Source organism: Etheostoma spectabile, chromosome 17 (genome assembly GCF_008692095.1).
Source record: "Etheostoma spectabile isolate EspeVRDwgs_2016 chromosome 17, UIUC_Espe_1.0, whole genome shotgun sequence".
NCBI lineage: Eukaryota > Metazoa > Chordata > Actinopteri > Perciformes > Percidae > Etheostoma > Etheostoma spectabile.
Genome location: NC_045749.1, coordinates 15,046,932 through 15,062,424, shown reverse-complemented (window position 1 = coordinate 15,062,424; position 15,493 = coordinate 15,046,932). Strand labels below are relative to the sequence as shown.

The 15,493-nt window shown below is 37.6% G+C and overlaps 1 protein-coding gene across 2 annotated transcripts in view; it reads right to left on the bottom strand.

Moving 5' to 3' along the window:
• Window positions 1-13,001, bottom strand: part of LOC116704893 (collagen alpha-1(XIX) chain) — a 92,826-nt gene extending 79,825 nt beyond the window's left edge. For both annotated transcript variants that reach the window (XM_032540648.1, XM_032540649.1), the window contains exons 1-8: window positions 12,775-13,001; window positions 9,364-9,487; window positions 8,509-8,583; window positions 8,321-8,420; window positions 2,441-2,564; window positions 2,067-2,342; window positions 1,250-1,330; window positions 414-533 (exon numbers count right to left, since the gene is read on the bottom strand). In XM_032540648.1, coding sequence (XP_032396539.1) covers window positions 414-533; window positions 1,250-1,330; window positions 2,067-2,342; window positions 2,441-2,564; window positions 8,321-8,420; window positions 8,509-8,583; window positions 9,364-9,451 — 864 coding nt within the window. In that variant the 5' untranslated portion in view covers window positions 9,452-9,487; window positions 12,775-13,001. The remainder of the gene's footprint in view (window positions 1-413; window positions 534-1,249; window positions 1,331-2,066; window positions 2,343-2,440; window positions 2,565-8,320; window positions 8,421-8,508; window positions 8,584-9,363; window positions 9,488-12,774) is intronic.
• Window positions 13,002-15,493: the final 2,492 nt, after the last annotated feature.

The window sequence follows — 15,493 nt, the reverse complement described above, 5'->3', positions numbered from 1 at the left end:
GAAAAATGTATTCTGCTTGTAACTTCCAGGCAAAATTTTAAAAACATAACATGTGGAGTTGGACATCACCTTAGAGATATACCTTCTGCTGCCTTCAAAGAAAGCTTATAGCTTTCAGGTCTTAATTTGCATTTCAATCTAACATTAATATTTGCAGTTGAAAGAACCTTTTTTCATTTTCACAAATGTATATCAGGGTGCAGATTTACCATGCTTAAACAGTTTGGAAGAATTATATGTGTTTGCTAATACATTATGGCCATACTGCCTCTCCCTGTTTCAAAGAAAAGACATTTTAGTATAAATGTCCTTTAACTGGCAGTTTAGTGCCCGTAAAGTATTGACTACATGCAGTGTAAATCAGTGCTGCACTTACTCAATTAAAGGCCCTTATTGGGTGGAATTGATTGTACCTTTTCAGCTGGACAGTGACATCTGTCAATTGACTGTGAGGTCGGCTGAGACAGCATCTGGGGGAGCTGGGCTGTAACCAGGGGAGGGGAAGTCCCATTAAAGGTCTTCATGGCTTCATACTGGATCGATACAGAAATGTCACCATTTAGACACCTTCCTTTGTCATGTATGGCAAAAAAACACATCCAAAACCTTCCCCTTCCAGCACACTTGCAACATACTCAACCCAAGGTAACCTTGGTTATAGCTGGTATAGGTATATTTACATCATTCTGCAAATAACAAACGTAAATTGTGGTAAACTGTGTGGTAAAACTTAAAAAGTACTAAGCAGACAAGCAGTGATGAGTCCTTCTAAAGGTTTTGACAATTTCCTCGGAGACACTGACGTGACAGCATGCTTATGGAGATACGTAATAGTAAGGGGTCAAAGGTTACCTTTCTAGTTGGAATTACTGTAACATTAGCTCTTATTGATTCTATGGTGATGAAAGATCTCTGTTATTAAGTTTCTATCTGGGGACGCATCCCCTCATGGAAAAGACCAAAAACGTACACTTTTAATGTCTGATTACACCGCGTAGGTCAAAATACAAGCCACAGTCTATGCCAAGAGTGACTACACCAAGACATACCGTGAATGTGCTTTATTAGGTCTCATTGTTTTGCAGGCAAACATATATATTGTATTCACAATTATGTATTGTGATGTGAAATGAATAATATATGATATGGGACATGTTGTAAAAAAATATTAGTACATACTACTTGTTGTCATTTTATTTAGAATAAACAGTTGGCTTTATTGTTTTGGTGAAATAGGATAGCGTTTTACCTTTGGCTCCAACAGCTCACAGCAATTTTCCAATTCGGCCATATACGGGTCACAGTAGATTAGAATTTGTTTCAGCTCAATCTGTGGAAAAGAGTTCTCATTAAGGGACCATAGCAACATACTACAATAGATTCATGATCACATTGTGCCCCTCTTTTTACTGATAAAAGTCTATTCTTCACTGGTTAAGACACGTGCAATTTGATCAGTTGTCAACTGTTGTAGCTTGAAGTACACTGAAGAACACTACCATTCCCACTGCCAGCAAAACACTTCAAAAACATCAGATTTAAACCTAATATATATATATATATATATATATATATATATATATATATATATATATATATTTTTTTTTTTTAAAAGAGCTTCAACGTCTGCATGAATTGCAGCTGCTTCAGAGCAAAACTTGAACCTCACCTTTTTTTCAGATGTACTGTCTTACATCTTTACAAATCACATGGATGTAAAACTTAGCTGTTAATGCTACTTAAGCCAACTTCTACTCAGAGGCATTGGGTGACCAAATGACATAATGGACCTCATGTTTCTTTTAGCACTTTGGGGGCATCTCTAAGAATGAGCATAGACATTTGACACAATAGAGGATTTACTGAGGTTAAGCTAGTATGCCCCAGAGGCATGTTTTTGAAAGCACTGGGAGTGCATTTCACAAATGTCTGTGAAGATAGTATAATGTTGCTGGATATGAGTAACAAAACTACTGCCTCCAAAACTGTTAAAACCCTGAATGACACTGTGTAGATTTAGCTAAAGACAAAAAAAAATGGTTTCACATAGTTTGCGTGGGACATACATCTACAGGTCGTCCATCCTCCACTCGTGTAGTGATGAGAGTGCGCCCATTGGGGTCAATGCTGTCCTTCTCATCAATCCGTTTGCTTTCCGTTAGCTTGCAGTCCATGTAAACGGAGACTATGTTGCTCTGTACAGAAATGCTCAGCTTATGCCACTGGCGATCAAAAAGGGCATGCAGGTCACGGCTCTTAAATGTGTAGCGGAGAACATTCTTTAGCTGGCCCTGGAAAGAAAACTCCACTCCCTTCTTGCCACCATCAACCACAACAGATACCTGAGGAGCAAGGAAACAAACATCCATCCCATGATATTCTAGCATACTTGTAGATACTGAAACTGATATGTGACATTAAAACATACAGTGGGGCCCACCTGACTGCCTCCAGACTGGTCGAATATCTGCCAGAGATACCAGCGGTCTTTTTTTGTAGTTCTTCTTACCCGGAAGATAGTGACAAGGGAGTATTCACCCGAAAGCCCATTTGGAAATATTACTCTGAAAAAAACATCACAGAATATACATATTAAATATATAATTAAAACAATAAAGAAAATGAAATACAACAGTGTCAAGAGTCATTTCTCAATGTTGAATGTAAACTCTTATAAAGCTTTCAGTGGCTTAACAATGAAGCCGTCAATCAACGTCAATGATCAATAAAACTTTCAATATCCTCCTGCTGCAGAGTCTTACACATAAATAAATCTGACAAACTTGATTCCATTTAGCTTGATGAATTTTATACTGGCTTCCCTGTCTTTCAGATAATGAAAACATGTAGAAATTGATCCAAACTCTCAGAGGCCAATCTTTTACCTCACTGAGATACCATGTGCTACAGTTATAGAGTTATAGATGCCACGTGCACTGCAGTCATAGGTTTATGTGTATGACCTCAGCTGCTCTGTAAAGTCAAATAACAATTCTGTGTTCACCGTTGAAACTGTGTTCCAGCAGAAGCAAACTATTCAAAGAAAAGGTAGGAAAAACAATATCATATTTCAAATCGCACCAACTCTGAATAAGAAACTTATTCAGTAACTCATCTCTAAACCCACACCCCCACTCCCTTCCTAATTGTATACATTGCGTAAAAAAAAGCAACAACATTGTAACCTTCAAAATACTCTAACCCTAGCCCTAGCTCCAGATTCAGATTAACAGTCAAAAGTGGAAGAGCATAAACATAATAAATCAAGATCAGCAAAATAATAATAATGCAATGATAAGGTCATTGAGAAGGCATAGCACAGCCTGGGGGAGGGAGAGAGAGAGTTTCTTCAGACAGGTTGGAAATTAGTTTTCACTTCAATATATCATCTCCTATTCTCTCAGAGCTTCATACCCTCTTCTATTGTGTCCTATGAATTCTTTGAGATTTCGGTGTAAATGGTACATGACTAAAATGATAAATACCCCATGTTAAAACTTCTGAAAAAATGTCTCTTTGAGAGGCCAAGGGCTGGAAAGGTTATTTGTTGCCCAAGGGCTAAAGGACTATTTCAGCTGCAAATCAATATGAAAAGTGGAAGAGTCATTTATAAAAATGAGGATTTATCAAATAAATTCGACACAGAAAATTACCCATGCTGCATGTAGACTAACTGCTTGTACCAAATGTATTACACATTATTATAAGAGGCAGGGAGTAACATAAAATAAAAATGTAAAAGAGAACTCCAAGAGCCTTTGCGCTACACTGTATATTATAAAAACATAATAAATTTAAGCAGATTTAATATAACTGAGATACTCTGTGAAATACACTGCTGGGTTGTATTCTGTTTGAACCCTGGAGTTTATACTCTTCTTTACAAAATGTCCCAACTAAGTGTGCTCTTCTTTCAAAACGCGGTCTGTCTACTGTGCGGCACACTTGATCTGTTAGGGAGCAGAGGGTTAAAGTTCTTGACCTCATGTTGACTGCCATCTGTGGCTAAATGGTTAAACCCGGAGCTCGGTGTAGGTTAGTTACTCCCAGTCTTTTGAAAAGTGCTAGTCTGCATGTTTAGGTAAGTGATAATGAGTGATCCAAAAAGGAACATCATTCATCTTCTGCTCTAATGCTACAATGCTAAAACAATTCTTTTACGATTTACTGTGTGTGATTTTACCAACCCTGTCTCTTAAAAGTTCCATTTATATATAAGTAATTAACTAATAATACATTGGTAGATTTTGGACAACATGTTTTCAATATAAGTCATGTGCCATTTGTATGCTGCAGGGTTGGATTCTACAATCTGAAGTAGCTGGGCCAAATTACTCAAACACCCACGGCAGAAAAGTATGAGTGACGTGTCTTTATGACAAGAGTTTATTGTGCATACGTAATGTATATTGTAAAATAGTGAATATCCAGCAATAATCAAGAGAAGCACAAAAGATAACAGAACTTCCACAAGAGTTATATTCAGATTTAATTCCATTTTTGTAAGGAAGCATTCATTGTGCTTTCTGGAAACTATCACCATGGAAAATGTCTTTGACCATGCATATTGCTTGGCTGACACTAGTCCTTGTATAATCAGGGACAATAGTTTGACAGAATGTCACAGCAACACTACCGGTCTGGTAGAAAATCTCCCGGAAGCCGCTTTAGTGTCCTGGCTTGTGAGAAATATTATCCAGGAGGATTCTTTGAAGGTGCCCTGCCATACAAAATTGTTTTTTCTTGCATTTTTTGAAACATGTTAGGTCCATATGTGTTAGTGTCATGTTGTGAATGTGAAAATGAACTGCTACCTCCTCTGTCATCTCTAGCCACTGAAAAGAAATAAGGGGCAAAATCAGGCCAATTACAAAAGCTGGTCTGTCTTATGTCATGTTGCCTGAGCTCATTACTATTCATAAGATCTACCAACAGGCTTTCTATACCACGCTAGAATGGCTTGAAACAAGATAATCAAGGCATTTTCTTCCACAAAAAATGTTACAGAGTCCATGGTAGAACTTCAGATATTACCAGAAAGTAAGGAAATACGTGTGGCAGGGCACCTTAAAATAAGCTGGAGGAATCAGATTGCTGTAGCTGAAACAATCAAACCTCAAATGTTAGCCTAGTTTGCTCACATCCCTGTTGCTGACACTCAATCCTTCAACAGATCACGTGGGCTCAACCATGTCAGTTTATACACTAATTGTATCTTCCATGCAAGCAAGGACTCTACTTCCTCACAATATGACTCCCCTTTCCTGTTGAAATGTGGAAGTGCTATACTTGCCTGCATGATAGAAGACTGCCACTGATCATGCCAAATCTAATGCATGCCTGTGATCTGGAAGGATATCTTACCAGTGAAGAGTCATTATACAACTGAGTGTGCATATGTGTAGCTGGGATGTGTGAGACTGCTATGTTATTATCATTCCAGTCTAGATACTGTTAGTGTTCCTCTGCACATATATGTACATAATGGAGAAATAACACTGTGATTGCAACAAACCACAATTTCAAAAATGTGTGATCTGCAACCATGACTACATGTTGTAAAATGAATTCAGAGTCATTTGTTACCTCAAATCAACATGGAAGTTGGAATTGTTAATTGGTAGAAAATCCCTGTCCCAACAAAACTGCTGCTATGACTATCAAACAAGTTGTCAAAGCAGCTGTCTCAGTGTCCCCTCCGCCCCTGTGTCCAGCCACTTCCTACTTCCCCCGGGCCCATCCATTACTCTCAAGACCTGCCATTCTCCACGCATCCACCCATCGGATTCCCTCCCAGTTTCCCACAGGTCCAAGTCCCCTCACTCTTACTGTACATCCTACTCACCACACAGTATGTGTACCAGCACATTTCCACCTGTTCCTGGCCAGATCGTCTCTGTACCTTTCACCTGTGGATTCTCTGCTACTTCTGTTTGGATTTGCTGCCTTTGCCTATAAGCCTTTGAATAATCATTTTACCATTAAAGACACTCAACTGTTCCTATCTGCCTGTTTTTCTGTTAAGTATTTTTAAAGCGCTTCAAGCTGCTAGGACATTTTAGGCCATAGGCTAAACGGCTAATTGACGTTAATGTATATAATAACAAGATATATTTCTTAATACAAAGTCAAAAAAACAAACAGACAAGCACTGTTTATAATAATTTGGATGTTTATGACTTTAAAAGAAACGAGTGAGTCAGCTATACAGCATTGATTGCAGTAAACCCATATGATTATTAGCTGACACGATAGTCACAAATCACAGAAGATTTATAAACTAACACAAACCCTGGTAATTTGATACACTATATCTCAGCCTCAGTGGCTCCTTAGTATCTACATTTCATGCTAAATTTTACAGTATCTTTAGTATCTACATAGACTATGAACAAAGCTTACTGTTTTCCATTGAACATTTTACTTATTAAGAATTGCTTATTTATTATTACACAAACCACATTATTAGACACTGTGATCACATTCAAAGGAAGTGTTAACTTCAGTCCCATTTCAAAATGAACAATGGTTACTATGCTGAGGAGTAATTATTAGGAAAATGGATTATGTTGTTTTGTGCTGAGCTTCATACGGAACATTTAGTTTGTCTGAATCTTTAAGACTAGAAAAGAACAAAGGTACGGCTAACACAAAGCACAACTAAGTCTAAATATGTGTACAGATGAGTGTAGATTCTACCTTTTTATTTGGCTATGTTTTGCTTTGCAAATCAAGCATTATAAAAACGTTAGTCCAATGAGGCTGCTTGCTAACTTATTGCAAATACCAAGTATAGTAAGGAAACCACTTATTGATCTTCTTTTGCTGAACAGTTTGAAAAAAAAAACAAAGAAAAAGAAAACACAGACAGCAATTAAAAACTGTGCTTTAATACTGTGGGAGCACATTTTGAATACATGTTGCATTTTGTAGGGCAATTTGTCACACAAATGTTCCTTGAGTGTGTCAGCTCTGCTCTATGCACCATAATGTGTACTGTGCCAAGAAGCTGGCAGAACATTACCCAGATCTAGAGAGTCGAGCATCTATTGCTGCATATCCTGCGAGTAAAGTGAGCAATGTTTTAGTGGTTGTGGCGGGGGCAGAGGGGCCTCCTGCTTCGTGCAATTGCCCTCGCTTTCCTTCCTCAGCTGACATGCAGTATCACCTGTCAAAGTACTTAGATAATTGGATATGAGAGGGAACGCAGTCTTACCACTATAACCAATGACACTGTCAGCAGTGTCATTGAGAACCAGCATCTTCTCTCACTATGGGCCCAGACTGAGGGAAGGGCTGAAGTAAATGTATTTTTGGCTGACTGACTGAACAGAGACGCAGATCACAAATCACCTGGCTCTAAGATTCTTTTACCTAGCCAGAAAGAGAGTGGCAGTAAATGTTTACAGTTGCATGTCATATAAAAATGCAAAAAATATCCTTCCCTCCCGGAATAACAACACTGTGTCCTCTTTACCCGTTATGACCTAAGGTCACAAAACAATGAAAATCTGAAAATACATTTTGTAAATGCAAAACATCACTGTACAGCCTCGTTTGGCAACACCTACAGGTTGATATGAGTCACTGGTCTTTCTTGATACAACTGAATTGTAAAAGGCCTTTATAAATATTATATCAAATTCAAATCCCCACTATATCATCATATTAGCATCAAGGTAAAGTCACAGAGCGGTCCCACCAGTTGACCGGAGGAATAAAGGTCTTCAGTAAATGGCACCTTAGTGTGTCATTTATGTAGTTATTTTAATATTCCTGTCTTATTATACATGCTCCAATGCTTTTTCTATTCCTTTATGTCCCAGTTTTTGCCCTTAGGAGATTTCTAGAATAAATGCAATATATATTAATTCTGTTGAAATTATTCCCTGTCTAACAGCTCACCTAACAGCTTGCCCTTATTATCCAAGTAATATGGAACTATTGCTCGGAGCAGGGTATATCTGGGTTGCCTCATGTCAGCCCTTTGATGAAATCCAGTAATGGCTACATTGTTTTCTTAGAATGTCACCGGATCTGAAGGAAAGCAAGCTTAAACCCTCATCATGGTCTGCACAGCAGAGATCTATGATAGCAGCAATATTTTAGCAATTTATATTATTGTAGCATGCTTGCATTGTGCTACTGTTTATAGCAAGAGCAAGAGAGTGGTAGAAATGAAGCAGCATATAAGGAGATTTTTTACTGGGTCTGTCTATGTTATCCTTAAATGTTATACGGAACTAGAGTATAACGTCTAAACCCAAATGATGCAGAAAATAAACACACACATGCAAATACACACAAGGATAGGACTCACTTTGTTGGCTTAATGAGTGGACTGCTTCCTAAACGAAACGACGGCAGGTCCTCTGTGATTGTCCCCTTTCGGAGAAGAAACTTTTCAGTGAGATCAAATCCTGTGAAACAGGTTTACAACGTGTCACTTGATTTAAAGAAGCCTATGTTGACTTATTCACAAAGCAATTGTGTTGTTTCAGAACATACCTTTGATTTCCAGGGGACGATCTAAGATATCAGAAAACCTGTGCTCCTCTACACTCAGAGGGGGACACGAGCCATCTGGAGGAAAGCCACCAAGAAGTTGGTTGTGCCGGGGTACAGATGTTCATTTATATTTTGAACCGGTTTTGACAAGTGTTATAGAAAAAGGGGACAATCTACTGAATCGTGAATTCATTTCCACAGTGCATTTAATTTCATTTGAAAAACAAAATATCTTCAGGAGAAAGGTTTCATTAATCTTTAAAACTTAAGTTTAAATTTATAAAATAACCAACAGTGACAAGACTCTGACATGTAATTTAGAGGCAAGCCAAGATAAAACTAATGTTTTGGTTCAAGCTGTCACCCTCTTAACCTTTTCCAAACATACAAAGTGCATTCCCCAAATATGAGCATTGCAAAGGGTGGGTTGTTATTGTAAACCAGAAATATTTAGTAAAACATAATTATAGAGAGATTTTGAAACATTATGCTTAGCTTAACAACAGTATAGACATGATATCTTGTACACATGGACTTGGGATGTAAGTCAAAGTTTTAATACATGATTATTTAAAGAACAAGCACCTTTAAATAATAAAATAATGAATTGTCTATCTGCCATTTGTGTAATCTATCTATCTAATCTATCTATCTGTTCTTTACCTCGATATCACTGAGGGACAATTTATTTTATAGACAACAAGTATCTGCTTTATGTTGGTACCAGAACATTTAAGAGAATTACTACAACTGATACTTTTATGCTTAACTATTTATAGGTTTTTAAAAATGACACTACACAGTTAAAAGATAGAGGTTGTTGGACAAAAGGTGGAGGACAACAAACACACATACCTTGTTGTTCATTCACTGACATTCCAAATGAGCAAAGAATGAAATGTACAGTCCAAAGGAAAGCAGCCCATCTTAACAAGCAAATCATGGCTCTGACACCAGGAAGCAGTCCCACTTAAAAAACCTGGATGCAAACAGAACAGTGTTTATTTTACAATCCTGTTCAATTCAGTGTTAATACTTGGTTTAAAAAAAGAAAAGGAATATGTGTCCACATGTAAGAGGTAACAAAAGTTAGAACTAATAGACAGAGACACAGTCAAACAATGTGGCTTTACTGATCTTTATTGTAAATGTATAAACTACAATTGGGATGGGTGAAATATAATCTTTGACCTGGATTCATTCAGCCAGTTTAGATAGATTTAGATAGATATGTATTGTCTCATGAGGGAAAATTGTTTTAACAGGCTGTTTCATGCACATGGCAATATACATGGACACATGTATCCACAGATGACATAAAGACAGGTAGATCGATCGACACATAGAAACAAGCACATTTACAACGACAGTGGATCTATACAAGGTCAGTGAGATAGTTTGTTCAGCAGTGCTATGGCAGAAGGAACTAACCGTCTGCCAAAGCGAGTCCCTCTACATCCTGTAGAGTCCTCTAGAGGGACTCCAGATACAGGACTCTCGTCCTGTATCTGCAGCCAGATGTATCTGTAGCAGTGTAAAGTGTGGATATAAATGGTGATTAGTGTCATTGACAATGGTGAGGGCAAGGCATGTGATGGCTACTTTGTTCAGGTATGAGATGTTAGGTGTAGGGGAGCTAATTAGGTTGGAGGCGACATGTGGGATGTTGGTGAGTCTGTTTTTGTTAGAAATGGTGAGAAACAATGTTGTAGAAACAATGGGAACAGTACAACGGGATGGTGACTGCAAACTAGATGGATACAACTTCAGATTTCACTCCTTTATATCTAGCTGCAATCCCATTTCAAATCATTTCTTTTTATTTTAAATCCCCTACTTAAGATTATGGGCAACTTATTTTATTACTGTGGAATGTAAATCATAATAATTCTCCTATTTTAAACCCCCACTCTAATGAACACTTGTATGTCCCTAAAGCCTCTCTCTATGTTTATGTAAAACTGCTCAATCTGGAGAATGCACTTGCGTCCTTCATTCATTAGTTTTCATGAACACCTGCCATACACTGATGAATGGGGATGTCTATACAGCAGTTAAATCATTATACACTAAGCAACGTTTATGTTAAGGTTTCGGTTTGTTAACTAGCGAGCCAAGCTGCCTCTTGTTCTCTATAGACAGTTTGTAATTCATTAGCTCAGTATGTCATCATCATCACAAATTAGCCGTGGAACTGTGCTTGACTTCAGAATACAATCAGCAACAACAACAAGATAAAGACAACACAATGGGGAGACATTACTGCATCAGATGTTAATCTAAATGCAGTATGTTGAATGTTAAAACGACACAAGTAGGCAAGTTTTTATCAGTATTTTACTTTCTCTAAATGTATCTATATTCCAAATAAGAAGTTCAATATATTTACAACACATGCTAATTGGCTCCTTGTGTATATTTTGGCTTATAGTCTTAATGCCAAACTCAAAATCCAAAATCTTTGTTTCTGCTGTACTCTATTAACTTTGTGTTAATAGTGATGTTTTGTTGTTGTTGTTGTGTTCTGATCTGTAAGCTGTCAGCGGGGTTTTGTTCAAGAATGTCCCATGCAAGGATCAAACCTGGAAACCTCCAGTTACAAGTAAGTCTCTTTAGCTATTTGACTACAGTGCCGAATCAAATCTCCTGAATTTCTCTCATTCCATTACAAAGAAGGCAAGAATTATTTTAGGGCAGAGTCATCCTCAATAGTAAGTAAAGTCAATCAATTTTAGCAAACACTTTCAGTAACTTCTCAATTGCTTCGCCTGCAAAAAAAATGGTGCACTGCCAGAATATTGATAATGATCGAACACAAAAAGAAACCAAAAAAATTGCAGGCATTTGTTTTTTTCAAGAACTTTTTAGGACTTCAAAAAGAAAGCAGACACTCAACAGAAAACCACAAACATGGTTTGCACATTATCTAGGTGTGACAATGAATAATTAAATCTAAAATCTATTTGGTTTTCTGATCATTCTCTTAAAAACAACAAAATGGGTCACATCTGTTCGTCAATCACATGTAAGATTAAGTAGCAAATCATAACACGTAATGAATAAGGTGCTTTTTCAGTATGTGATGTAGTTTTGTGACATCACAGCTTTAATCTTGCTACAAAGACTATAAGCCTTCCTTTCTGGTACACATGTATCTATTGCCATTGGGCAAGAAATATGAAAGACAGAGCTGAGTACTGAACTTGACCTGGACACACCACCACACAGCCACATTGAGTTAATATGCACATAGAAAGTAATCTACGTTATTTTTGTATGACACGCTTCTTCTTTAACTGTTGTTGTCTTATCCAAATTAATCTTGACTCAATGATTAATTCCTGTACATGCTGCAAGCACTTGCATGCCTTCTTCCACTGGATCATAAAGTTTCACATGCAGGCCTACAGGATCATGGCGCTTAGAGATGAAGTGACCATGCCACTCACAACTACAACCATGCATGGGTCATAGACAAGCAGCACTACAGAGGTGTCACATTCCTTGTCTGTGTTAAGGCCTAATATTATTCCGTCTTTTCTGCAAATGCATGCAATACAAGCAACTATGAAGCCTGGAGTCACAGCTACTCAACGTCTTTACATGTTCATATTAAGGATTCTGTGAAAGGTAAATTGGTACTTTAAGCCCACATGTTTTTTTTGCCTCATGTAGTTTAGTGAACAGCAACGCTGCTGCACCATTTGCATGGATTAAAATCCTAAATTGACAGTATTTATTTTTGTAGGCTATTTTCACACACATCTCACACTTTGAGAGCGGGTGCAGAGCGCTAAACCATAACAGTGAAGTTACCCTATCCTGTCTGTCCATCATTCGTTGAACCACTTTCGTACAATGGCAATAACTTCACTGTAACACTTTGCGAAATTCAAAGAAGCGTGTTTCTCTGCGCGACCGCTGATTGGCTGCATAGTGCTTCTATTTTTTTTTTTTTTAACATGATATGAAGCTGTTGATATTCTTTAACTGTCCGCCACATTTCGCACTTTGCTGTTAACAAGTGATGCAATACTGCTGCAGAGCGTTCATAAATCAGAAATAATCTGTCCATGGGTCCCGGTTAACACACGTTAAATATGACAGATCGAACCATGCGGGGAAAATAAAACACTTTAATAACGAGCGACAAAACAGGCAAAATGAGTCCGTTATAAATAGGTTTTCAATAGGTTAACACGCTGATATTTAGCCTACAGAAATCCGATTTTTGTGGAATTATTTTCGGTCTATATAAGTACTTACAGTTTGTGAGAAAGTTTCCTCTAAGGCAGAAACAAATAAAAAGCTGCGAAAAGAGTATAATCCATGTGTGATTACGATCAGTCTGATTCCGGATTCCAGGACTTGGAAATAAAAGTCACAGTGGGATCGCCTGCTAGATCGCCGTCCTTATTAGTTGCACCAAGTGGCCCTCCCACTCTGTCATTATTACTGAAATGCACTGAGAGACTTCAGCAAACACGAGGAACACACACGGACAGCAGTGGGAATAACTGCCCTGCGGGGGTTTAAACAAGCTTCTTTTACTCAGCCAGGTGCACGGTAATTAAACACCGTTTGATGTATTGTCACTTTATCCGAATTTCTGAATAAAAGTCCTTATTCGTATGGATTTGCTTATCTTTTAACATGTCTTTGTGTGTGTTATTAGCAGAAAGTCAAGCTTAAAAGAAAATATCGGAACAATACCCCTTTATAACCCTTAACACATAATTCATCTTGATACAAAAAAAATCGAACCCATATGACTCACATAATACTCCACAGCACATTAGACACGTGTTATGAGAAGATTAGGCTACAAATGATCCGAAATAATAAAGTGACAGCTCTCCTGTAGAGGCAGGCCTTTACAGCAAACATTCTCCATGCTCATACTATTTTAGTCAGAAGATCCATGTCGCAATGCTCTGTGGAAGGCAACAACAAATTTAACATCCACTAAACTTTCACATGCAGTCTTATTGGTGTAACAGGCTACCTAGTAGTTCCTGCATATGTGCCACATCCATATTGGATTGCTGTTTTCTTAAACTGAATACAAGTTAAAGCACAGCTACTGAGGTTTTTGTTGAAACATCACACCAACAGTTCAAGACACCCGGGCCACAGAAACAGGTGCTCGTGCTTCATACACAGAACTGTTTAGACAGTTGATTTCAATGCACCCCCCCCCCCTCACCACAGGAGGACACACACAGAAACGCAGACAGACCTTTATGAAACAAAGAGAATGTGGTTCAAAAAGCAACTGAAGATTACAGTAAAGCAGATGGCTATTTCTTTGTTGAACTTCATACAAAGCTAAGCATTGAACTATTTTTTGGTCTTTCTGGAATTCTTTGTTGTGGTATTGAGTGATGACTTAATTACTTGAATTGTCAGCAGCTTATTTATGGCCTTTTTTATCTGTCTCAGAGTTAACTAAAGAAAATAGATATCTTTTCTGGATTTCTGGGTTACTAAAATCATTTTATTGAACACTGAATAAAGGTGGTGATGGAGGGAGTTTTTTTTTTTATTTAAATATTATGAACATTCATTTTTCGTCTGTCTTTTTAGCTGAAATGCTTCCACTGTGGCGTGAACTTAACTCTATATTTATTTTGACTCTGTCCCAGGAGCTGTATCCTCTGAACTGAGTCTGGTACATTCATGCCATTAGTAGCCTATTGGCTGTTGTTTCAATTGCAGTCCATTACAGCCTTTTTCGACTAACAATGGATTGATAACGTTGTGCAGGTACAGTTTCTCCATCCAACCAAAATGACTCCCTCTCCATCTGCAATCAAGATTCATTAACATTGAATAATTTCTTTAACTTGACATGCAGGGAAGAATGAAGCAAAAATAGTAAAAGTAACAAGGTCTCAGTTTTCCATGAACTAAAATATTCTTCACCTCTTATGTAGTGGGGTGGCAGCAGAAGTCTCGTCAGTGGAAAACTCCAACCCATTGGAAAACTCCAACCCATTGGAAATAAAAAAAAGGAATCAACTGAATGGCTCAGTAGCACTAGGAAAATGTGTTTGTTTTCTGGGATTTGGGTGAACTGACCCTTTAAGGTTAGCAAAATATTGGGGCCATGGTGAAATAATGGAAATGGTATGGGGCCTTGATTGCCCAGCAAGCTACATGCTGTACAATTTAACAGCAACTTCACATGTTCCCTTAAAAGAGTTTACATTACTCAGGCTTGCGCATTTAAGGTCTGTTTTTTTAATGGGTTTAACCATAAGACAAATTCTGCCTTCTCATGTCCAATGTGTGCAGTTACTTAGTTCACCTTAACTGACTGGTTCCAGGTCCATGGTGCAACTTGATAAAAGCAAAATTTAAATGAGTGAATTTAAAAAAATAGTTGCTTTTTTAATTACAAAAGTCATATAATTTAGAAATACCAATACTGACACATTTTCTTTTATCACAAACATTGAGTGGTATTTGGGGACAGTTGTCATCATGGTCAGTGCATCACCAAAACTTAATGTGCCGGCATGTGCTGTCACCTAATATATAGAGTGTGTGTCGGCGCAAAACAGGTGACAAATGAATCAACCAAGTGCTGCATCAAGGTAAATGTTCCAAACCCACCTAACTGGAGTGACATCTTATAAACTCCAAGGTCCCCAAAGCTGTCAGCAGGCTCTAAAATACCCTGGAGAGAAATGTTGTTTGAAAAATATTCTGTGAAAGTACAAGCACAAACATCACTAAGAAAGAGAGTCATTTATACAAAATAGGGAAATCAAATTGTAATATAAATGTTTAGCCTTGCCTGGCTGTCATTCACTTGCACAGCAACACAATTATGTGTTTGAATAAGTCCCAATTTCCAAAAGATTGTTTTTCCAATACATATTACAATATATTGTCAAATAATATAGAATGAGTTCATTAATAATAATAATAATAACAATAATAATAATAATTTTGACTTATATAGCGCCTTTCACAAACC